Here is a 24,423-nt window from a genome sequence, read left to right on the forward strand (position 1 = left end):
AGAAGTATGACATATATGCCTTTAATTGGTTTAAGTTTAATTTTTATGAACAAAGTAATTGACAAGTTAAAGAGGCATGCATTTTTTGGACATTTATATTTTAACATAAAAATAGATCATTAGTTTTATATCAATAATTTAGTGTAAAATTTGTGTGAGTGGGTAATTTGTTGATAACCATTATTGAACATCAAATCTAATAAACAATATAAAAACTATAGAGATTAAACATGAAATATTATGGAAAAAATAATACATGATATTAAAGTAATAAAAATCAAATGATTTTGTTAGCTACGTTTTTAATTTGATATTACCACCAAAATCCAATTAAAAATCTTTCAAGTTAGGTTAGGATCCGCAATCAACTGAAAGGTGATTTTTTTGACCCATGATCATAGTTTCCGGAAACCTTTTACCACAAATTTTAGTTACTATATGCTTCATAATATATTTATATATTAATTTTAGGTCTCGTTAAATTGAAATATCATTTAAAAGCATATAATATTGACGTTTTCTCCTACTTTCGTCTTTATCAAAATATAGTTTTCCTAATATAGGTGCGTTTAGCAAAGTAGTTTATTAGTTGGTGAACGCCCTTACTTATTTAAAAAATTTCCTGCACAAAAATGTCATAAGTAGAAAGATCTATAACCTAAAATAGTTTTTATGCAAAAAGTTATTCAAAAACGGATTATTCAATATAATAATAGCAATACAATAAATGGGGAAACTCCATTTAGTTCAAACATTAAAAAAAGATGCTGGTCGAGTATGGAATCTCGACTGGCACCCCAAAGGGGACGTTTTAGCTTCTTGTGGGGAAGAAAAAGCAATTAGAATATGGACGAAAGATTTGTCTGGAAAATGGACAAATAAAGTGGTCCTGACAGATGGTCATAAAAGGACGGTACGACAGGTTTCTTGGTCACCTTGTGGCAATTATCTAGCTTCTGCCAGTTTTGATGCAACTACATGTATCTGGGACAAGAAAAGCGGCGAATTCGAATGCAACGCAACTTTAGAAGGACACGAAAATGAAGTAAAAAGTGTCGCGTGGTCAAAATCAGGTAATTTATTAGCTACATGTAGTAGAGATAAATCTGTCTGGGTATGGGAAGTAGCAGATGAAGACGAATACGATTGTGCCGCAGTTTTAAACGCGCATTCCCAAGATGTGAAAAAGGTAAATTATTTATATAAATATACAATCATACTAGTTTTAAAATTGTATCAATTCAGGTAATGTTCCACCCCGACAGGGATTTACTTGCTTCAGCTTCATATGACAATACTATCAAATTTTTTCGTGACGATCCCATCGATGGTGACTGGGTATGTTGTGAAACATTATCAGGTCATGAATCAACAGTTTGGAGCATTTGTTTTGATAAAACCGGAAGCAGATTAGCCTCTTGTAGTGATGATAACACCGTTAAAATATGGAAAGAATATCTTCCTGGGAATATTGAAGGTGTACAGACTCAAGATGATGATTCTACATGGAAATGTGTTTGTACATTAGCAGGGTATCATCAAAGAACAGTGTATGATATTAGTTGGTGTCATTTAACAGGACTGATAGCAACGGCATGCGGTGATGATGCCATTAGGGTTTTTAAAGAGGACGAAGGAAGTGATCCAAATAGTCCTAATTTTAGTTTAGTTTGTACGGTTGAAAATGCACATAATGAAGATGTGAATTGTGTTGTGTGGAATCCTATAATACCATACTTATTAGCTTCTTGTAGTGATGATGGAGAAATTAAAATATGGGAATTTCTGGATTAAACTATAGTTAAAAGTAATTATATAAGTCTTATATCAAAATTGTTGGTTATGAAATAAATTTAATAAAATAAATGTATGTATATTATTGATTTTGAAGATTTTTATATAGGATATATATATATAGGATTTCAGTATTATTTAATAAATACTCAAAAATAATTTGATTAAGAACAAAATTAGGCTGAAACTTTGAAAAACAATTCATCAAATTGGGCCTAAAATGAGGAATATATATTAATATTTGTGTCTAGTTTATATTTTTGATTTATGTGGTAGTGTCACTGACTCTCACATCAATTATATGCTGATGATGCTCGGATCCTGCAATATTTAATTAAAACTAAGAAATATCAATGTTTTTATGAAATACATGAATATTTTCTCAAATTTTTCACATCTTAACCCTTTTATATGTAATTTTTTCAACAAATGAGTTCAATTTTTAGTACATTTTGATAAATACTCAAAATATTCTGATAAAGAGTGTAATTGGGCTGAAACTTCAAAAAAATCCATTATTAATTAAATTAGGCTCTGAAACTATGGTTCTCAAACACCGCAGATTTATACACCAAAATAGGGATCTATTGTGCATCCTTGGAGATTCCACAAAGTAAAATCTCAATCTGAATAAGATTGAAATTTTGCTGTTACGTTCTTAGAAACATGAAGAAAATTTGAATTTGGACATTTATATTTTATATATTTAATGTACCAATTTCTTTATAATTTGTTTAAAACAACCATTTGTTTGGTAAAATGGCTGAGTTCAGACGATAAATTTATACACAAATAATCATAATCTAATATGATATTAACTTGCAAATTTGAAATTAAAAGATATTCAAAGTACTGGTGCAAGTGAATGAGTTAAATAAATGAATATATTAAAGTTTACTTAGTGAAATTCGCAATCACATACATGATTTAATAAAAAAAACAGTGAATTTAAAAATTATTTTTTTTTATTTTATTTCCATTTACAAACTTAGGTACCAAATATTAAAAATAGTTTATTTCTTTCCAAATGTATTTTGGAAAAACGCAGGGGGGAGTTGTTCCATTATAGTCAGTGGGCTCACTTCAACAGCTACTAGTTCATCTTCTTCCATCCACTCTAAATGCGCCAAATGTTTATACTTTTTAACCAGAGAAATTTCAAAACCTTCCGACGATTTTTCTAAACTGTTTTCCTCTGAATTGGTTCTAGCAATTTTATTTTTTTTATTTGTGCTTAAATTTTTGTTAATAACAATTATATTGCTGTCGTCTTGTAAAATAATGTTATTTTTATTTCTTGGATCAAAAGTTATATTTCTAATCGGGTATAGTCTTGATTTCCAATCGCTTTTTTCGAATTCATTGGAAAAATTTGTATATTCTTTTTTCTTCAAGTCATATTCTATCAACTTTGAATCCGAATAGACCACAACTAGATTTGTTGTTTTCGGATGTAGGGCCATTACCATTGGAGGAGACTTGTACCGAGGTAATTTACAATATTTCAACCACTCATTTTTCTTTCCATTCCACTTCCACGTCAATATATTACTTTTAGTATCACCAACCACTAGGTAATTACTACAAGTACTAATGTTTAAGAATGTAATACATTCAAATGAATTAGAAGTTTCTATGGTCTGTAATAGTGAAGCTTTGTTTTCTAAAAGCTGATACACTAATAAATTTCCAGAGTTTGGACAAGTAATTAGTTGTTTGTTATTAGAAGTAAAAGCGGCGCAGAGACATGGTATATTTTTATGTTCCAAATTATCAACTTTCAATAGTATCGGATTTTCCTCATTATATATAAACTGGAATAAGTTGACTCCTTGAATGGTACTATATAGTATCCAAGTTCCATCTTTTGAAATAGCTGTACAAATTATTCCTTCTGAATCTTCCTCGTTTTCGTAATTTTTCATTACTCTTTTTAATTCTAACAGTTTCTTAGGTTCATTATTGAGTGATAATAGTCCTCTGTAATTAACATCGACATCTTTACTTTTACCAAGATTCCATAACTCAATATGTTTTGGATATCTTAATAACAAACGTTTAGCTGCAGGTGCTAGTTGAACACAAGGGTTCTGCAATATAGGGGGTAGTTTTAACAGTGTTTTAGGTGGGTGGAAACTACAAGCTAAATAACTATCGGCGCCTCCAGAGTAAAGTTTATTTTCTAGTAAAACCAATGCATTAACATCATGTTCGTGTATTTTTCTTTGTATACTTCGGACCCATTTTGGTGCACCACTTTTTATAGTTATTTTTTCGTAGTTGATAATATTTGGATCTACTCCAGCGCAATATAAAGATGATTGGTTGGATGACAAACATATTGTTAATATATCTGCTTTATGCGATTGATAACTTTCTATCTGTGCGCCAATTTTCCCATCCCAAAAAGTCAGTTTTCCTCTTGAGTCTCCACTTATTATTGTAAAATCATCAGTTATGTTAATACACCATACTATAGTCGGTTTATTTGCTTCTGATCTGCCAGTAGTCATTTTGTGGATTGCATGACCAGTTTCGACATTCCAAACTCTAATTGCATCTATGCTTCCAGATGCAATAAATTCTCCTGTAGAATCAAATTTAAGGGAAATTATGCGACCTTCTTGTTTATCTAGGAATTTTTTAAAGTAAATTCCATCTTCTTTTACTGTAAAGATATTTAAATATCCTTGTTCTGTACCAATGGCTATTTTTGTGTTGGTTTTATTAACATCCAAACAAAAAGCTGCTTCTCCTGTTACGGCCCAACGATTTTCCAAGCATAATTTTGATAAATTATATTCAACCAACAGTCCATGAAGTCCAACACTTAGCAGTCTGTTATCACACCAGGCCAAATCTTCTATACTGAAATTTTCTGTGGTAGGTACAATGGATTTTTCTAAAAACCATGTATTTTGTAAATTCCAAATTTCTACAGATGCATCTGATCTAGATAAAGCCAATTTTTTGGTATTATAGTGAATTTTCATACATCTAATTGGCTGAGGTTCTGGATTGTAAAATCGCACATTATGTACTTTACAATGTGTCATAATTAACTCTTAATAAATCAAAAAAACGTATTTACAACATTAATAAGAGTTAATAGCATAACTTTCGATACTACTTCACCACAACTTTCACAGTTATTATTTTCATACAAGTATAGACTCATAACCTCAAATACGCACGTGCTGAATTTTATGACATTTGTATTGTCAACTGTCAACCAGAAGATGAAATATTAAAACTTTTCTTATTATAGTTTACAAAGCCTGTAATTTGATTATATTTCTCATTATTTATAGTTTATTAATAAATATTAATCAGAATAAATTATTTCAATCCATAATTCTTTATATTGGTAGAAAGAAGCATGTGCGTTATTTGGTATAGATTCCAGCTACATCACTGTGGTTACTATTAGTTTATCTATGTTTAAATGTCTAAAACAAAACGAAGAAAATAACCTTCACAAATTGAATTTTAAAATCTTAAAAATAGCTTTATTTCTACATTTTAAAACTTATTTAAAGTTTGCTAGAGCATTCAAAACGATAATTGACTTACTCTTAATTAATATATAAACATTCTAAAATGGACAACTTTTCATCAAAAAAACAAAAACCTGAAGGTAAGTGTTTTTCTTTTTAATTCTATATAATTTTTTTAGTTGCTGGAAGGTATTTTAAACTAACTTATTATAAAATTGATAAACTTTTCGATACAACTGATCTTAATATTTTTGTAGAATGTTGTTTGGTCGTAGTGGTAGTTAATTGCTTATGTATTATTTATAGGTAACTTTATAAGATTTATTTAAATCTTATATCTGATTTCTAACTATATTTAAATATAAAATTAGCCCCGCACATATCACTTTCAAGCTTTTAAAGATAGGAATATTATTTAGTTTTACCCAAATCCTTAAATTGTTTATTATTGCTAGTTTAACTGACAGTTGACGTTTGTAATTGTGAGGTTATAATATTGTTTATCGCCCATGTGCTTAAACGGTTTCACAAGTATACATTTTATCTAAACAACTACTTAAAATGATTCGACGACAGGCACGTTTACGGAGAGAATATTTATATAGAAAAACAGTAGAGGACCGACAAAAATCTATACAGGATAAGAAAAATCGAATTAAAAAAAGTCTTGAGCAGCACACAACAATCCATGGAGACCTTCAGAAAAAGGCACTTCATTACGCGAAGAAAATAGAATGGGAAGATGCAGGACCAGAAGCAGCTGCTAGACTTGGCGGAGAAAGTGGAGGAGCCGTAGCAAATTCTCAAGACGACGAATACAGATACGCGGGAGTAGAGGATCCGAAAATTGTGATAACAACATCCAGAGATCCAAGTTCCAGGTTAAAAATGTTTGTTAAGGAACTTAGATTGATTTTTCCCAACGCTCAAAGAATGAATCGCGGTAATTACGAAATGAAACAACTAATACATGCTTGTAGAGCTAACGATGTGACGGATTTCATAGTTGTTCATGAACACAGAGGTGTACCTGATGGACTAGTTATATGCCATCTGCCGTACGGTCCAACGGCTTATTTTAACATGTCAGATGTTGTTATGAGACATGATATACCTGATATAGGAACAGTTTCTGAACAGTATCCTCATTTGATATTCCACAATTTCAAGACTCCTTTAGCTGAACGTACTATGAATATTTTGAAGTATTTATTTCCTGTTCCAAAAGATGATTCAAAAAGAGTCATTACTTTTGCTAACCATGATGATTATATAAGTTTTAGGCATCATACTTATAAAACTGTAGATAGGCAGGTAAGTACACATTTATTTTTTCAACTGAGTTGATAATGTTACAGAATATAGATTTTTTATGTTTGAAATTGTGGTTTTAGATTGAATTGAATGAAGTGGGCCCTAGATTTCAATTGAGGCTGTATGAAATTAAATTAGGTACTTTGGATAATGTGGATTCGGCAGATACGGAATGGGCGCTTCGTCCTTATATGAATACAACAGTGAAAAGAAGATTTTTTAGTGATGAAGACGGTTGGAAGCAAGATGAAGATGTTTCATAAGCTAAATTATGTTTTGTTTAATAAAAACAATTTTCACAATTTGTGTTTTAATTGATTAGAAAAAAATTATCTACCAAAATGTTTCTTATCATATTAAAAGAATAGAAAAGTCCTTTTATATTTTTTTCGCCTTAAGGGTGTAACTTTTTCAACGTTTTTTTCGTTGTTTCCAAGAAAAATTAGGAATTATACATTTTATAGATTTTGCAGTGACTGGTATTTCAAGAAGTGGAAGGGTAAGAAAAAAATCATCAAAATTGATGGACTTTGAATCTCCAGATGAAATTGATAGAACTTTTAATAAAAGATCTCCGGCTGTAAATAGAAAACCGGATGTTTATGAAAGTTCTTTAAAAAAAACCAAGTATGATGAGGTAAATTCATTTTAATGACATATCTGTCACAATTAATATTTTTTTCTTATACTTTATGTGTATTTCATAAGTTTTATTATAATTTGAGATGTATTCCAAAGATGATAATTATGATATGGAAGATAGTGGATCGGAATACAACAGTGAATATGAACCGAATGCAAATGCTACAGAATCGAGCATTGAAGATTCGGTTGAATCAGAAAGTGATTTTGAAGATACCGAAGGATTCAGAAGACTTGATTCAAGTTCATCGAAAAGGAAACTTGTTATTAAAGACGGAAAAATTGTTAAGACTGACAAGTTAAAAGGAAAAGATAAAGGTAATTTATAATTTTTCTATAGTTACATAAATAATACAATTTATGTTTTTAAATTGTCTTGATTTTAGATCTCTTCTGTTTTAAAATTAGTTTTTTCTATAATTTTTTTAGCAAAATATTCTGTCTTTTAAATATAAACAAAACTAATTTTAAAACGGAAGAGACCTAAAATCAAGATGATTTAGATATGCAAACTTATAAAAAAAGGTTTAAGAAATTGAAGAAATAATACAATTTAGATACTATTTTAGAGCAATTTTCGACTTTTTCAAAGTCTATCCAATCAAAAACTCCTCTAAAACCTACTAGCACTACCAAAAAAGTGATTATGAGTAATAATAAAACGCCCCCTGGACCGTTAAGACCCTTTCAAATTGGGATACCGACATATGAGAATATAAATGTATCTCCACCCAGTCCTCGAGGAAAAGATTCCCCTTTTAAAGTGAACGGTATCAAACCAATAGATGTTGCTGCACATTTGAAACTACTTGGAGAAAGTTTGACCATAATTGGAGAAAGGTTGAAAGAACACGAGGTAAGTTTAAGTCTATTTATATTAGTTAACACTTTAAATTAAGTCTTGAGGAAAAAATCCAACCAAAATTTCAATAAATTTATTCAAATTACAAAAAAAATGTTCTAATAAAATCATATAATTACAAGTGAGGTAAAAGATACGCTAAATGAATTTTTATAGTAAAAATTGTTTATACTGCATCTATTTCAACTAGTAGGTATCTTATATTCTAGTATGTTCTTCTATTATAGCTTTTTTACTAAGATAATTTATTATGAACAATTATGAATCTTGATATTTGTGAATGTTTGGTTGCTAAAAGTCTTCCTGTTTATCTACTTCCGCCCTATTTACCAGATATAACACCATTCTACTTCCGGCTCTTCTCAAAAATGTGCTAAAATAAAATGTTTTGGGGCTATTCCTGACATCGGGATGGTCAAAAAAGAGCAGATGAAAGTTATTTTCGAAAAAAGAGCCTATCAGAAATGCCTCATGTATTGGCATAAGTGTAAGTGCAGTACTAACCAAAGATGGTCTTTTTACTGGACTATAAAGCCAATACCACTATGTGAATTCCTTTTGTTGTTGGTGGATTTTTCATTATTTCGTTTTAAGTAAGATAATTTCTCTCAAAACATACAGGGCGAGTCAATACTAATCAAAATCATTACTTTTACAATGACAAGAGTGTGCAGTTTTGACAGGTCAATAGTTGATTCTATTTTAATGTACGTAAACTGGTTATAGTTATAGAAATGCCCTTTCAATTTTCAAAAAACAATGACATATTGAGTTAGTTTCAAAATTAAATTCTATTGACCCTAAATTTATGGAAATTGGTTCTCTCATATGTAGCGAAACTTGACAATGTTTTGAGTTCAGTTACTTCTAAGTTATAAGACCGTTTTCAAAATGTTCAGATTACAATCCTACTTGGAATTTGAACTTATAGGGTAGACAATCATCTATTCCATCAGCATACATCATTTTAGAAACCAATTGAGACTCTTCATTATTTGTCAGTCAATCAGACTTCGACCCCCCTTATAATTTTCATATTTGTCTCTCGCGTATGCTTACTTGGCAAATTCTAACCTATAAACTTTTAATTCCATCCTTTTATCCTCATAAAATATACTATTTATATTGGATATTAAATAGTTTGAAGTTAAAAAAAGTATTGTAGTTCTTATTGAAATAAACTACAGAGTCGAAAAACAAGATTTTTTAATTGACTCAAACTTGAGGTTGTTGCTTAGACTACCTAGGGTCGATGTTACTACTATGAATCACCCTGTATAATAAAATTAAATATAAACAAAACAATTATCGTTTTTAGGGACAAATTGCGGTGTCTGGTAGTTTATCAGTACTTCTAGACTCACTTTTGTGCGCTTTAGGTCCTTTACTTTGTCTTACACAACAAATACCTGAATTACAAAATGATTGTTGTACGCCCGAGGAGTTGATGAGTACTTTGGATAACGTGGCTTTTATAATGCCGGGTCTATAGTGGAGTTCTGATTATGTTTTAGAATATATTAGTTATATGTATGGTTGGTCCATATTTCAAGAATATCGATTTTAATTTTAGAATTATTCAATAAAATTATAAAAAAATCATTTATTGTTATTAAAAAAGTAATAAATCAATTTTTGGGACCTAAATTTGTTTTATTTCTTCCTCTTAACGAATAAGTACAAAGCTGTGGTTTGAAAGATATTAGTTTTAATATATAAGATATTTTACATCCTGTTGAGCACTTACTCCTGTATAAAAGAGTGAAAGAATCATAAATTTGTCAAAAAAATCGTAATATTGAGATTCCCTATCATGATAACTGACTGAATAACTGAAACAAATGTCCTTTTATATGTGTAGTTATGAACTTCTTTGATAAAATGTATGTATGTCTAGCTGCAGAAAACTGTAAATTTCTTTTTAATGTTTTCTTACATACTATAAGGATATATTCATAATGGTTAAAAAATATGATGAAAACGAAAAAATGACGTAACAACAAAGAATATCACAAAAGTGATATTCTTAAGCTGTTTATGACAAGTGGAACACATAATTACAAATCTCACACACTCACTGTATTTTTACTATTTTATGTTGTTTTTTAATTGAACAAGTACAAAAACTCCAACTATAAAAATGATTCCTATTTTACTTTATTAATATTTTAAAATCATCAAAACATTAAAAACGACGAGAAGAAAACATAAAAATACAAACGAAGTTAAAAAGACCTCTCGATAGTGATCAAATTACGTTTTCATTAAAAGTATTTCAATACGAAATAAAATCGTTATAGAAAAATTTTTTTTACAGTTTTATATTTAGTTTTTTTAAATAAATTTTTATATCAAAACGCCAAAGAAAATTATAGTTTATTAATTACCTATCACTAACTACATCGTAATATATCTGGATATCCAAAAAGTTGAGAAATATTACAACATATAAAAATTCAAAGTTTATAAATATTGAATGTTCTTGACATCTTACAAATACATGGAACACGTCTGATTGGTTGCGTAAATAAATGAAATACTTAAAACTATTCTTTTTGATTTGATGTAGTCTTATTAGATCGGATTTTTCAGCCAATAATCTGATAACCACAATATTGGAAGTTACAATAAAAAATGTAGAATTTTTTTTTATATAACATTCCCTCTGATATAACAAAACTATTCTAAAAATCTAAATCGTTTGTTTTATAAGTATTGTAGAAAACAATCATATATTAACGAGACTAATTGATATGAGAGAAGACGAAAAGTGATAAATCAATTCCTAACTTAATGATAAGAAGAATACAAGATCAACCACATGGAGAAAGTTCACTTTATACATAATGCAAACAAATTCAATTAGTTGTGATATTTTAATTCCTTCAGTTACAATAAAAAGGTGTTATAGTTGGCCTGTTATTATTAATTAGATGTTTACTTTTGTATTAATTTGTTGGATTATTGTAGCGTTCTCCCAAAACCTTTAGAAGTTCGTAGTCAACTAAAATAAATAAAATTTAGTTTCAAATAAGACCATTATGTACTAGTTATTTTAAAGGAGATTATTAAAACGGTGAACTAAATATCTTTTCAACTGATTTAGTTAATGCAAATGTTTCTTACTTTCGGGTACGTGATATTTGGGTTTCATTCCAGGTGGATGGTTAAAACAAGCAGCCTTACAAGGTAAGTCGTATTGGCAGTCTCCCTCTTTTAATTTCCAATGTTTACAACACGGTCTGGTACATGGTTTCATTTCATTTCGTTTAGGAGTTTTCTTGATTTTTTCGCCGGTATTATCAGGACGAGGTTTAATTTCAATGCACCATGCACCGGAACAATCGGGGGAAGGAGTAAATTTGAACATACATGGTATATTATTAGTTGCATGCTTTTTGTTATCACCAGTTTTCTGTATAGAAATGATATTTATAATTAAATAAAAAATGAAAAATAGTAACCTTACAACTTTTATTCATTCATTTAGTTCATAACTATTTTGGCTCGTAAAATTTTTGTAAGTTTCCGAATTTTTAATATAAGTTACATTGAAAGTGTCGGAATAGATACATCAACTTTTTTTTGTAATTATCCATAGCGTTGCAATGGAAGGAATTGCGCCATTACTAATATTTACAGAGCTTGGGAAATTGGAAATTGTAATTAACAAAATTCATTTCTTAATTAATAATTAATCCATTTTAATAAATATATTGAGCAATCTCTATTTTACCTTCCTTTTGTCTTCATAAGGTTTATTTTCGAGAGGACAGCGAGCTGATTGGCCTGATAGTGTCACTCCTTGTTCAATACCTTTCCTTTCCATGGTTTTTCCCGTAGGTGTTGTATGTTTCCATAACATTTCCTCTCTGTAGTCTATACCGTAGTTGTTGTAATAGTTTCCCACCTCACGGTTTTCGTTTTCTCGAGTTTCCACCATATCTGAGGCCCTTCTAGCCGAGCATTTCTAATTAAAAAAATAAAGCACTCGTTTTTTATATTGAGAAATAATCAAATAAAATTTTGTATACGAGAATCGTGGCTTTTCATATTAACATACCACCAACCATGGCCCCCACATTTGATTGCGGGCATTGCAACCAGGATCAGGATCGGGACCCCTCCCTTTATGTTCATGTGCTACTGAAATGCTATGTTTCAAAAATTAAAAGGTAAAAGGGGAAGATAGAGGGAGTGTTGTGGGACCCGAGCATGCGTTGTATGCAAACATTGCAAACAGTAACTGGCACGTGCGCACCTAATTAAACAGTAACCAACCTAGAACCTGGAATTTACATTACTTTACAAATTTTGATATTGTCATAATTATATATTTGAATTTCAATCTAAGATCGACGGTAAAATATTCTGTAATAAATTAAACAATTAAATTAAAAGATGGCTACGCCCAGGCCCCCCCCGACACCATACACACCTCTCGCTCTGTTTACATTATTATGTAATGCGATATGATTTCTGGTTAGTGCGATAGATGGCGCCACCGTAAATGCATTCAAATGTTCGTATGATCTAAAATACGGAACCAATCCCTTCCCAGCGATTCCGGATTTACGATGTTGTACTGTAAACGCCTCATCATTGGTCATGACGTCAAATGACACGTCCTGGATTTATTGAGGTCCAAACAGAGTGTTGGTTGTATTTAAAACGAAAATGTTTATTTTTGTGTTACTTAAGAGTTTTTAAATTCTTCTGACATTCTTGACTTCACGTATACTGCATATTTTGCATGTAATCAATATTTTACATTGGCTGATGTCAAAGGAGTAGAAGCATTGATAATTTGCAACAAAACAAACATTTCATTCTTGTTTACTCATGTCCCTGAACTCTATCGGGTTTCCTTCTAATAGAATTTTCACACTCAGGTACAGCACAGTACCTATAAATCGATTTTTTAACTTTTTCAATGACTTTTTATCTATGTTAAAACCTATAAAGTAGCTGTCATACTTGAAGTAAACAAATACTGGACGTGACAATTGACGTCATCCAAAGCCCGCGAAAAATAACGGCGTTCAAAACAGTTTATATTATAGATATTATTTTAAAATAATTTATTTCGAATTTTTTCGATAGTATATATATTTTTTATTGAGAAAAATATAAAAATATACACGCGTATTCCCTATTAGTCAAAGAAAAATCTATTCGAAAAACTGTTATATTACATCAAAAAAGGACAGTACAGAAAAAACACATTATTACAAAACAAAGAGATTTTTTTTAGTTTTTCTCCAAACTGGACAGAATTATGAAAATTTGTAGAGCAAGAGGCAACATTGCTTTCAAACATCCACCAACGAAACTAAAAAAATCTTTTACCGGTATCAATTTATTTTAAATTAAAAACTGCCACCGTATTTTTGGAATACACCTCGTATAACACATTCATAAAAATTAAAATCTAGTTTCAAAGCAACGTTGACTTGTTATCTGTTAAAACACATTGGTTTGCATTTACCCGGAACACAATGAATGGGACAAATATCAGAGTCTTTGGGACACGGTCGTTGCCCGTTCGATTTACCGACTAATTTAGGGGGACATTCTTGTATTTCCGCGCACCAAAGGCCACAAGGATGACAATTAGCTGGCGGACGCATCTTCATAACGCACGGTTTGAAACCCGTAGGACAACCCTTGTCCGTACAACAATCGTTCTTTTTCGGACCACAAGGACAAAGTGGATTTTTACCGTCTATTGTGACGCCCGTTTTGGATTTAATATCGCTTCTTGGATCCGGAGATGGTGGACCGCAAGGTTTGATTGCTTCGGTTTTCCAATCGATGTTGTAGTTGTTGTAAAAATTCGCGTGTCTATAAATGAACTGCTCTTCGTCGCTCATACGATTCTAAAAATAATTAAGACTATCTGTCAAATATACAGTGTGTTTACTTTAATGTTTTTCATGACAAAAACGTAGTTTGTTCAGAAGTAAACACACCAGTACTAATCTTCGAGGACGGTCCCAGAAGTACCTGGCCCAACAATGAAAACACAAAAATTTTGGAAAAAAATCTCAAGGTCTTCTACATAGCTATTAACTGTCGACGTCACCTTTTCATTGTTGGAAAATATTTGACCACCCTGTTATTTTATCAAGTCTGGGAATAGAGAATAATGTCAGGAAAATAAATCTGGCAAATAGGGTGCATGAGGTAGCAGTTCTAATTTTAATTTTGGCTATAGCAAGATGTGTGAGCTGGTGGATTGTATTGATGGAACGACACTTTTTATCAGTCAAATACGGCTGTTTTTGCTTGATTTCTTGGCTCAAACGTTGAAATAAGTTCGCATAATACTCGGCGTTGATAGTAAATGAGCGTACATCTCAAAAAACCGACGCCATGACCATGCCTGCAGATGACAGAACGGTCTTTGCCTTCTTTGGAGCCAGTTATCCTTTATCAGTCCATTGTTTTGATTGTTTTTTTGTTTCTGGTGTGAAGTGATGGACCCGCGTTTCATCTATGGTTATGAAACAGCGCAAAGATTTCTGTGAAACGTTGCCAAAACTCGCTGTTTTTGTTCCATTGTGATCAAACGCTGCACCCATCTTACGCACGGTTTTCTCCAAATGTCCAAACTTACAGTTAATATGCGATGTACCTCATTTTTTGAAATGCCTACTATGTCTGCTAGCCCCTATCTGTCGACGATTATCCAGTTGTCGCCTTGTCGATGTTCTTCTGGAATCGCCACCTCATTTGGTCGATTACTGCGATGCTGGTTTTCGCAGGTCGTAGGGCCTCGTTTAAACTTTGCTACCCAATATTTTACTGTCGATAAATAAGGAGCAGTCCCACAGAGTAAAATCTAGTTCAGTTTTTATATTGGTTGAGCTAATGTCTTTCAATTTTTTCCATGTTTACAAATTCACTGAAAACTTCACTATTAATGACTGCCAAATAAATACTAAACAACGTGAGGTCTCAAACTTGAATTCATATGCCTGTATACTTTCGCATACAGTGGTTTTTTATAAGCAACTACCGCCATCTCTTGGTCAGGCCAGGTACAAATGAGACCATCCTAATATAAACATTAAATTTTGATAAAATGCTACAAAATTTCATAAAACTACAGCTTGGATTAATATTTATATTGTTTCATCAGTTGAATAAATGTAAATATTGGTGTTTTAAACACTTAAAAATGGTTTAGAATCTTCATTTTGAAGCGATCATAAACCTAATTTTATTCAATCTATTCTAAATTGAAGGTAGCAGTACTAAATATTTATTTTACCTCGCATTTTTCCACGGGCATCATGAGAGGCTTTACAGGCTCTGGAAGCGTCGGTAATACTAAAGGTGGAGGACAAGGCATGCAGCAAATTGGATGTGGAGGAGGTGGGCAACATCCTGTACAAACCGGCATCGACGGAGGACAGCAGGGTTGTTGACAACATGGTGCGCCACTGCCTGAGATGTTTGAACTACTACAATATATTCATGTCGATTAGTTACAAACTCATTATTCAACAGAAATTCCAAATTTTTTGCAGTAATAATTTTCGAAAATTGAAAGTACTTACAGCCCGGCTAGTTCGTTCATAACACCCTGCAGCTGTCCTAATAAAGGAGCGTCACAACAAGCCATTATATTCACAAAAATTTAGAAAATGAAATGAACTAAAATTTTAAACTTCGAAAAGTTTTTGTGACGTTTAATTTTGTTTATATATTTGTTTCCAGGTTTCCATTGATACAAAATTCTTCTCGTAACATAGACCTTTTTATAATAAGATAAACAACCACATCGAATAATATTTTTTGAATAATAGTATGTTTAATTGCAATTTGGGTATCATCACAAAATATTGACGTTAATAATTTTATTAACTACAACGTATTTGTATAATGAGATATTAAAATAAACTGATATTTGAAACTTTGTTTTATTGTGACGTACATCCCTCTTATTTCAATTAAGCAGCTGATCTACATCAAAATGACGGCCGTGGGGTAAGCAATCGACTTTTTCGTATGTACCAGTGTCAGCTTTTCGTATTTTTTGTATTTTTTTGTTTTATGATGTTAAAAGGACTTCATAGATGTTGTTTAGATCTGTTTCAGTTAATTTTTTTATGTAAGTCTATAAGTAATTCACAAAATATAGAATACAAGGACAAACTTAAATCTTTAGGTGGATATAACTCCTTTCATTAGATGAAAAGAACTTTAATTAGAATCCTGTTTATTTTTCACCAGTTTCCAATATATTTGCTTACCTACATTAAGCACAACATTGCATAGTCGAGAAAAACTGGATGAATCAGGTTTTCGAAACGAAATTTTGCATTTCTTCAAGAAGTTATTCTTTAAAAACCCCTTTTGTAATAAAACTGGGAATAATAAGGTATAAAATAGAACAAATAAGGTAGAAGCATTTGTTTACCCCACAGCGGTCATTTTTAAATGGGCATTACTTAATTGAAACAAACTTCATTCGACGTGGACTTTTATATCGTAGGATAACCAACTGCATCTGTTTAAGATAGGTTTGTTACTTACAATATTAACGTGGAGGATATGCATTCCATGGATTTTTCGGTTTTATTCCGACAGGATGATCGTAACAATGAGCTTTACAGGGACAATCGTAACAACAACATGATTCGGGTACTGGTTTGTGTAAACAACATGGTCTAGTACAAGGACCCGGTGTATATTTATTCGATTTCTTAGGTTTCGGTAGACATTTTTGAATTTCCGCTGACCATACGCCACAAGGATGACCATTACCTATCAAAATATGAAAATTGCAGTTTATTAAAATTTATACAATGTGATAAATTGTTATTTTTTTTTGTTAACTTACACGGTGGAGATAGTTTCATATCGCAAGGAAGGAATCCAGTCGGACATCCCTTCGTTGGTTGCTTCCTTTTTCTTCTATAATCTTCACATTTGGAGCTGGGCGGGTGAGTATCTTGTGGCGTTTGCTTTGGTGGTCGGCTGGATGGTGTCGACATATGCCAGTCTTCATTGTAAGCGTTGTAGAAATTCATGTAACGATACTTTTCTGCCATTTCATCCGACATGGGAGGCTGGAAAGTTATTATAAATATGGAACCCCTTGTAACTGTGATTTTCATCTTTTTATTATTTACTGTTTAACCAAAGTCGATACCTTCTTCAAAGATCACGATTATCAATTTCGCTAAGCATTTCAACGTTCCACTGTCCTCAAATATCGCGAGAAACGTTGGGAAATATTGAAGACATATTGAAGGATAGTAAATATATTTTTAAATATATGAAAATGAAAAAAAAAATGGAGTACTTACATCATCTCCACAACAAACCGTGGGCATCATCAAAGGTTTCACTGGTTGGGGTTGAGTTGGAGCTAATATAGGAGGTGCGCATGTCATACAGCATAATGCATGTGGATAAGTAGGTGGAGGAAATGGCGATTTGTAAAATGGTCCACAACTGAAATTAATTTGAGATGAAAATATAAAATATTCGCGACTTGCGTTCGATTTAACTTACCACGGTTCACCACTACACGCCATTTAACTATAAAAAACTGAAATTTTTATTGTTTAATAGCCTAAATAGGAAATATGTTGATGCACAAAAATTTATAATAAACGTCAATTTATTAGACAGTTGATTTGAAAACGTTTCTATGACAATTTTTAGTGTCGAGGGATAAGTAAAGTATCTTAGGAAAAGGGTGAATTGAAATTAAATGAATATACAAATAAGCAGAATTCCGGACATTGTATACAGGGTGTCCCACGACGAGTTAATACTATCTGTATATAGCAAGATGACCGACCTCCGGTTTTACCGGAAGTCGACTGTAATTTTATTATTCTAAATGGAACACCTTGTATATTAATACATTTTTGAAATCTACGTAAAATTTTAGTATACTTTTGTCTAAAAACTTTTTTCGATAAATGCATACTTTTTTAATTATTAATTTTTTTGCAGAAATTTTGACCGTTACAGACACTTATAAATTATTTTTTTACGAGGATACCCTTAAAGATATGAGAATGGTTTCTGTTCGTTTGCTTTAAGCAAAATCAGACGTAACTGAATTTATGTTGAGAATTTTTTCATTTTATACAGGGTATGTATAAAAAGTATTCAAAATTTAACTTCATAAATATCAAATTTCTTCATTTTTTATTTTGACCCGTTGATACAAGCACCAAGAAATAAAAAAGTATTTTTCTTTATCTTCTCAAGGTCTGTGAAAAAAATCAAATCAAATTATATTTACTAATCCTATTCCAACTTTTAGTCGTTTCCGAAATATTTGAGGTTTTAATTTTTTATGTATATTTTTAATAGGCTTTGTAATAAGTGACACTTATTTAACTGTCATTAGTCAATTTTTGATAGTTTCTAAAATCGTTAAAATAGCTCGATCTCAATTTAATAACGAATAAATAAAATTTAGACCACACCTGCATCTCGAAAAATTTACAGAAAACATTTAATATCTCGATAACGGTGAGGTTTAGGTATAGGAAAGTATAATTGAATTTGCCTTATTATTTACCCCTGTATGCATTAAAATAGAAAAAACTGGGTGGTTCTATTTAAATAAATGAAGAAATTTGATTTTTATGAAGTTAAACTTTGAACACTTTTTATACACACCCTATATAGAATAAAAAATTTCTTAACATAGATTCAAATACGTCTCACTTTGCTTAAAGCAATCGAAAAGAAACCATTTCCATATATTTAAGGGTATTTTCGTAAAAAAATAATTTATAAGGGTCTGCAAAGGTCAAATATTTTACAAAAAAATTAATAACTCAAAAAGTATGCATTTTTCGAAAAAAGTTTTTGGACAAAAGTATATTAAAATTTTACGTAGATTTCAAAACTATATTAATATATAGGGTGTTATATTTAAATAACAAAGTTACAGTCGACTTCCCATAGAACTGGAGGTCGGCCAGCTTTGAAAATACTTTAGTTATAAAGATAGTATCCGAAAACTCAATCGTAGGAATTTTCATGATTTTACTATAAGTATTTCGTCATATACAGATAGTTTTAACTCGTCGTGGGACACCCTGTGTGTCCGATGGCTAAAATTGACACATAAACAGTATATCAAACCAAATATATTTTATACAACTTCATAGATATGCTAGTGTAACAAACATAGACAAAAATTTGATCAAATACATTTTTTTAAATACCAAACTTCATTTAAAATGATAATAAACTATATCGAAAAGATATTTTACCAAAAATCGATAAACGTTGACAGAAAATTCAGTAACAACTATGGAAGTATAGTTCTTCCAATATAAAAACCCTTGCCGACAATTTTGTTTGATGTACCATAGGCGTACATACCTCATTTTATAAATTTATAATTTTTATAAATACTTTTAAAAATATGTATTTGTTAAAAGGCAATCGAATCATAATATATATTGGACGGCAATATACGCCGTTGTTTAGACACATGCACTCAATTATAGTCCTAGTTGAAACTTAATTAAATTGATCTCACCAAGACACGCCACTGCTAATCGCAGACTGTCTCTGCTAGGAAAATTTCGAACAAATTGTTTACGATTCGATTCGATGTTTTCATAGGTAAGCAGTAAAGATGATGAGTCCACGTGGACTGACGGTTCGTTAGGTGTTTATCATTATTTTTCAGTTCTTAATCTATCAAACCACTACAAACACGAAAGCCTTGTTGGTATGCAGAAATAAGTTCGCATGGAAGAATTGGGAGTGAAACCCAAAGATGTTAATGTGGGGCAGCGGTTTGAGTTACTAGAACCAGTCTGAATACCACGAAGAATAATCGAATGTACACTGGCTTGTATATGTTCAACCGGTACGGAACAACTGCACTAATTCTCTTGTAAATGTGATCCTATTGGAAAGCAACACTCAAAAAAACTCCACTGAAAATGATCTAAGAAGGAATCAACTAAATGATGAAATCTTCCAAATAATAGATATTGATATCCAGAAGACTAATAGACAAGGTGAAGATACATAACCTATAAGTTCTAGATACGAACTAGTCTCGAAATATCCTTCAATTTATTCAAAATATTCAAAAAAATTGAATATAATATTATTAGATTTTGTCTAATTATATAAAATTATATAAAACAAGACTAATTGAGTGATCATTGATATGAAATCGCCACACAGATATCGAGCACAAAAACCCTATTATTTGGATTACCAATTACATAAATTCAAATCTGTTAATCAGAAATTAATGGAATTATTATTTATACGAGTTATTTCTCACAGAATTAAAAAAAAACACATTTTCGATCAATATTTTTAATCGTTTCTACGTGTTTTTCTTAATATTCCACAACGTTTCGTCTTATAATATACATCAGATTTTTCTGTTAAAAAACTATTTACGAAATAATCATACGAAGTAACCAAATAGAGGTAATTATCCAACAATTCTGACAGGTACAGCCGTGGCGTATCTCATTGGATTGCTACAATACTTTTCAACAGATTTTTTCAATCTTCCTCGTTCGCGTATCTGACGATTCGTCGTGGATACTTCTCTAGGTTGAATCCTCAAGCTTCCAGCAACTGATTTTACAGATAATGGACCATTATTTCTATCGTTATTAACAGGAGAGTAAAGTTTCGATCTGATTTCAGCCACACTCCCAAGTTTAGAACATCCTCTACTATTAACTACTCGATTTAGTACACCAGGATAATCTGGAGGACATTTTATAAAGTTGGTTGGATAATTAATGTCACTAGGTTGTTTCTTCTTGGCAGGTAAGACGTGTTTGGGATCATTTGGGGTTGAAGGGAGACGCGGACTGCTAGTTATAGGTATTCCTGAGGTTATTTCATTTGTTTTATGTGATAATGTAGGTTTTTTGGTCATTTCCGTTAGTCCAGTTGTTGCTCGCACCTGATGTGGAACTACATTTATCTGAGCTGTTTTCCGTTGTATTGCTTGATTAACATACGAACTTCTATGTTGTGGAATTTTCGATGCTAAAGGTTTGTTTTCCAAGAATAATCTTTCCAATTCGGAAGGTTTCATTTGCGGATTATGAACGGAATTGACCGTTTTTCCATGGTGAGTTGTCGAATTTACGTTTCTGTTCAAAGTGTGGTTATGTTGCCTATTTTGAACGACTACCAACGGACCCGTGTTGTACAATTTTGAAGGAATTCGTATAATTGCCGTTTGTGTCGGATTTAATACTCCTTTTGGTATAATGAGGTTGGTTTCTTCGTTGATTTTTGTCGCTGCCATATGTGTATATTTTTTTCACAATAAATTTTATTTTAGATATTCAAATTCATTTATGATTATATGACTTTTAACTTATGTCATGTCAAGTACATTATAAATGTCATTAGAGACAAACATACAATTCTGAAAAATAATAGGAACCTTGAAAATATGATTTATCATTATACTTAATAGCTAATTATTAAAAAGCATATGACAAGCTTGGTACAATTACTTTGTCAAAAGTAATTGTACCAAGAATTACGCCAACAACTTTTTGCATTATCACTATAGGTTGCAGTGTTCGGGAAAAACGTGTCCAAAGAAAGGAATCCCGATAAATTGACGTTCTGAGCGTCTGCAAACAAACTCGATGTTCATGAGCCCAGTCTGCCTATCGAGTAGGTTTTGCGAATACTGCTCTAGGTGATATTATATTGGACAGCTCGGAAGAGCATCTGTAGTATCGTTAAAACAGAATCAGGTCAGCGACTTTTCTTCTATGGTCTAAGCTGTCCAACTCTCGGTCGCCTATGAGTAGAATTACTCCCTTTTATATTAAATCGAGCAACCTAATGGCGTGCTTGGAAGTCGAGCTCCCAATCAGTTACCAATACTCCAAAGATTAACGAATATGGGTCTTGTAGAGGACTAGAACCTGGCTAGGACATCTTCACGGTGATGGTGATACAGGACAAGACCAAATCCTGAGCTGCAGCCCCAGATTTCTTTGCAAAAATAATAGCCTGGATCCTTGCTGCAATAAAATCAATCAATGAATAGAAGAAATCAGAGTTGTGTCTATCGATGTCGGTCTTTGAGAAAGCTACTAAGCCAGTCGATGAGTGAGGACGATAAACCGTACGATCTTGATTTATTTAGAATGTTGGCATTTCAAACCCCGACAAAAACCTTCGATATATCCAATGTGATTGCTCTAGATTCCTCGTTTCTGATAACATAGGCTAGAAAATTCCCAGTTGATCTATGTTGACAGAAGCCGAATTGATAGTCGCTGATGATGTTACCCGATCAAGATTTGCTGGTTAACGACTTTCTCTATGATCTTGGCAATGGCTGGGAATAAAGCGCAATCGGAAGTATTTTCATTTTATAATATGATTTTCATCATAACATTTTTTATATTTCCTTGATTCCCATACTATTTTCGAAGTCTGGCACCGTTGTTCAAATAAGATATATGACGTGGATCGATAAGTTTTGTTTACCACGGTCTTACATATAAACCAAATTTTACAGAGCAGGTTTAAAGCGATTTTTATAATCTCAAAGTAGAACTGAAATCTGAATTATTCATTATGGAAAGTAAGAATAAAGAGGAACTGAAGACTGGATTATTTAATTGTCCTGAGTTAAATGTTATACGCACTTTTCTATGTATTACAGATTTCTATGTACATACAATTACAATTACAATTGAAAGAGCCATGGAGCGACGCTGTTATCTAGAGATGGAAGTGGATAAGGTTAGGTTAAAACTTCAGACATGAAACATATAACCAATTGAATTATTTCACGTTTTTCATATTTATTATCATTCATTCAAAGAGCGAGTGAAAAGAACCAACTAAAACCTCATAAATCTTAAGGTCTTATGTACTTTTTAATGATTATATACCTCGTCACCATTAAAATTAGGTTATGTATCATTAAACGTCTAATTATACACATTAGACAGTTAATCTATCAAGTTATTTAAAACTATAAAATTTACAGTGAGATGTGAATAATGTCAACAAATTCGAATAAAAAAATTATTATACCAAAAGGTACTCTAAATCCTAATGAAACCACAATTTTGAAAATATGCAATTCAGTTAATAAAACAAATAACAACATAACTGCCCAGACAGCTACAGATCGAAGACAAAGTTTACCGAAAAATTTCAAACCGACAGATACACAAGGATTCAAACCACCAAATTTTCTAACAAGGAAAGAAGGTTCCCCAATAGTTTCAAGATGTCCAGCAAGTGCACCTCAATATTCTTCAACTTTCGAAGATTCAAGTCTTGAAAATGATTTAATGCCCGGAGTTTTAGGCAATCAAGCAGGACCGATTAACCGCGATCAAAAAGATATGTACAATAAAATTACAGTACCAGTAAAAACCCCATGGCAGGCAGTACCAAACTACGGAGCTAACAAAAGACAAGGATTCGCTCCTTGCAGTTGTAGTTCATTAATAGAAGGTAAAAATTTACAAATGGAAGATATAAATGACATAAGCGCTTTGGAAGATTCAAATTTCGATACTTCCTTTCCCAACCAACAATCTTACGGGGATGATACTTATTATACAGAAAAATCTCAACCCTACAATAACCAAACGTACGCAACTGCTAAAGAAAATAACGGGCCTCAAGTAACTTATGTACAATGCCCAATCAATACCAGTCAACAGAACTCAACTTTTGATGATGTACAAGGGAATAATGCTACTTATAATACAGCTCCGATACCCGACGCAACTTTTTCCAGACCCCAGAATGTTACTTATGAACGAAGATGCTCGGACAAAGTAGATATCTCTGACAATCCTCCAGCCAATTCCACGTTTAATGCGAGAGGTCCTCCATCTACCTTTAACGAAACCATGAATGAATCAACTTATAAGAAAAGAGGACCGTGTCCTTTGAAGAGTATTAATCAATCTGCTAATGAAGTTACAGACGCTACGTTCACTAAAAGAGCTCCGAATCAAACTTTTAACGTATCGAACGGATCACAGCCTCGTAGACCCTGTCCTTTGAGCAATTCTAATCAATCTGGTAACGAGTTTGCGAATGCTACGTTCACTAAAGGAGCTCCGAATCAAACTTTTAACATATCGAATGGTTCACAGCCTCGTAGACCCTGTCCTTTGAGCAATTCCAATCAATCTGGTAACGAGTTTGCGGATGCTACGTTCACTAAAGGAGCTCCGAATCAAACTTTTAACATATCGAATGGTTCACAGCCTCGAAGACCGTGTCCTTTGAGTAATATAGATAGAGTAGCTGCGGATTCTACTTTTGTAACTGAAC

General features: G+C 31.9%; 6 protein-coding genes across 6 annotated transcripts; 3 read left to right on the forward strand and 3 right to left on the reverse strand.

The window, feature by feature from the left end:
• Positions 1-624: 624 nt before the first annotated feature.
• On the forward strand, positions 625-1,866 carry LOC130442676 (probable cytosolic iron-sulfur protein assembly protein Ciao1). The gene is made up of 2 exons (XM_056776993.1): positions 625-1,189; positions 1,246-1,866. The coding sequence occupies exons 1-2, from the start codon at positions 728-730 to the stop codon at positions 1,792-1,794; spliced, it is 1,011 nt and encodes a 336-aa protein (XP_056632971.1). The 5' UTR covers positions 625-727; the 3' UTR covers positions 1,795-1,866.
• An 813-nt stretch (positions 1,867-2,679) lies between these two features.
• On the reverse strand, positions 2,680-5,764 carry LOC130442675 (U3 small nucleolar RNA-associated protein 4 homolog). Its single transcript, XM_056776992.1, has 2 exons — positions 5,717-5,764; positions 2,680-5,243 (listed from the first exon to the last, which is right to left on the reverse strand). The coding sequence occupies exon 2, from the start codon at positions 4,848-4,850 to the stop codon at positions 2,808-2,810; it is 2,043 nt and encodes a 680-aa protein (XP_056632970.1). The 5' UTR covers positions 4,851-5,243; positions 5,717-5,764; the 3' UTR covers positions 2,680-2,807.
• On the forward strand, positions 5,234-9,750 carry LOC130442678 (HMG domain-containing protein 4). Its single transcript, XM_056776995.1, has 5 exons — positions 5,234-5,431; positions 7,070-7,242; positions 7,331-7,565; positions 7,817-8,103; positions 9,428-9,750. The coding sequence occupies exons 1-5, from the start codon at positions 5,395-5,397 to the stop codon at positions 9,599-9,601; spliced, it is 906 nt and encodes a 301-aa protein (XP_056632973.1). The 5' UTR covers positions 5,234-5,394; the 3' UTR covers positions 9,602-9,750.
• LOC130442677 (U3 small nucleolar ribonucleoprotein protein IMP4) lies at positions 5,743-6,907 on the forward strand. The gene is made up of 2 exons (XM_056776994.1): positions 5,743-6,605; positions 6,686-6,907. The coding sequence occupies exons 1-2, from the start codon at positions 5,853-5,855 to the stop codon at positions 6,866-6,868; spliced, it is 936 nt and encodes a 311-aa protein (XP_056632972.1). The 5' UTR covers positions 5,743-5,852; the 3' UTR covers positions 6,869-6,907.
• A 1,098-nt stretch (positions 9,751-10,848) lies between the features above and the next one.
• On the reverse strand, positions 10,849-11,534 carry LOC130442841 (uncharacterized). The gene is made up of 2 exons (XM_056777208.1): positions 11,236-11,534; positions 10,849-11,113 (listed from the first exon to the last, which is right to left on the reverse strand). The coding sequence occupies exons 1-2, from the start codon at positions 11,477-11,479 to the stop codon at positions 11,058-11,060; spliced, it is 300 nt and encodes a 99-aa protein (XP_056633186.1). The 5' UTR covers positions 11,480-11,534; the 3' UTR covers positions 10,849-11,057.
• Positions 11,535-16,657: 5,123 nt separating this feature from the next.
• LOC130443331 (uncharacterized) lies at positions 16,658-17,660 on the reverse strand. Its single transcript, XM_056777898.1, has 4 exons — positions 17,638-17,660; positions 17,430-17,577; positions 16,961-17,189; positions 16,658-16,884 (listed from the first exon to the last, which is right to left on the reverse strand). Exons 1-4 carry the CDS (start codon positions 17,658-17,660, stop codon positions 16,658-16,660), a joined length of 627 nt encoding a protein of 208 aa, XP_056633876.1.
• Between the last annotated feature and the right edge of the window lie 6,763 nt (positions 17,661-24,423).

This window comes from Diorhabda sublineata, chromosome 4 (assembly GCF_026230105.1).
Source record: "Diorhabda sublineata isolate icDioSubl1.1 chromosome 4, icDioSubl1.1, whole genome shotgun sequence".
In the NCBI taxonomy this organism is placed as follows: domain Eukaryota; kingdom Metazoa; phylum Arthropoda; class Insecta; order Coleoptera; family Chrysomelidae; genus Diorhabda; species Diorhabda sublineata.

Excerpts from the sequence above, each read along its gene's own strand:
- LOC130442676 (XM_056776993.1), top strand. The coding sequence starts at position 728 with ATGGGGAAACTCCATTTAGTTCAAACATTAAAAAAAGATGCTGGTCGA. Across the intron at positions 1,190-1,245 it reads ATTCCCAAGATGTGAAAAAG|GTAATGTTCCACCCCGACAG; the intron begins GTAAATTATTTA and ends GTATCAATTCAG.
- LOC130442675 (XM_056776992.1), bottom strand. The coding sequence starts at position 4,850 with ATGACACATTGTAAAGTACATAATGTGCGATTTTACAATCCAGAACCT.
- LOC130442678 (XM_056776995.1), top strand. The coding sequence starts at position 5,395 with ATGGACAACTTTTCATCAAAAAAACAAAAACCTGAAG. Across the intron at positions 5,432-7,069 it reads AAAAAAACAAAAACCTGAAG|ATTTTGCAGTGACTGGTATT; the intron begins GTAAGTGTTTTT and ends TACATTTTATAG. Across the intron at positions 8,104-9,427 it reads AAAGGTTGAAAGAACACGAG|GGACAAATTGCGGTGTCTGG; the intron begins GTAAGTTTAAGT and ends TATCGTTTTTAG.
- LOC130442677 (XM_056776994.1), top strand. The coding sequence starts at position 5,853 with ATGATTCGACGACAGGCACGTTTACGGAGAGAATATTTATATAGAAAA. Across the intron at positions 6,606-6,685 it reads ATAAAACTGTAGATAGGCAG|ATTGAATTGAATGAAGTGGG; the intron begins GTAAGTACACAT and ends TTGTGGTTTTAG.
- LOC130442841 (XM_056777208.1), bottom strand. The coding sequence starts at position 11,479 with ATGTTCAAATTTACTCCTTCCCCCGATTGTTCCGGTGCATGGTGCATT. Across the intron at positions 11,114-11,235 it reads CAAATATCACGTACCCGAAA|TTGACTACGAACTTCTAAAG; the intron begins GTAAGAAACATT and ends TATTTATTTTAG.
- LOC130443331 (XM_056777898.1), bottom strand. The coding sequence starts at position 17,660 with ATGGCGTGTAGTGGTGAACCGTG. Across the intron at positions 17,578-17,637 it reads GCGTGTAGTGGTGAACCGTG|TTGTGGACCATTTTACAAAT; the intron begins GTAAGTTAAATC and ends AATTAATTTCAG. Across the intron at positions 17,190-17,429 it reads CGGTTTGTTGTGGAGATGAT|CCTCCCATGTCGGATGAAAT; the intron begins GTAAGTACTCCA and ends ATAACTTTCCAG.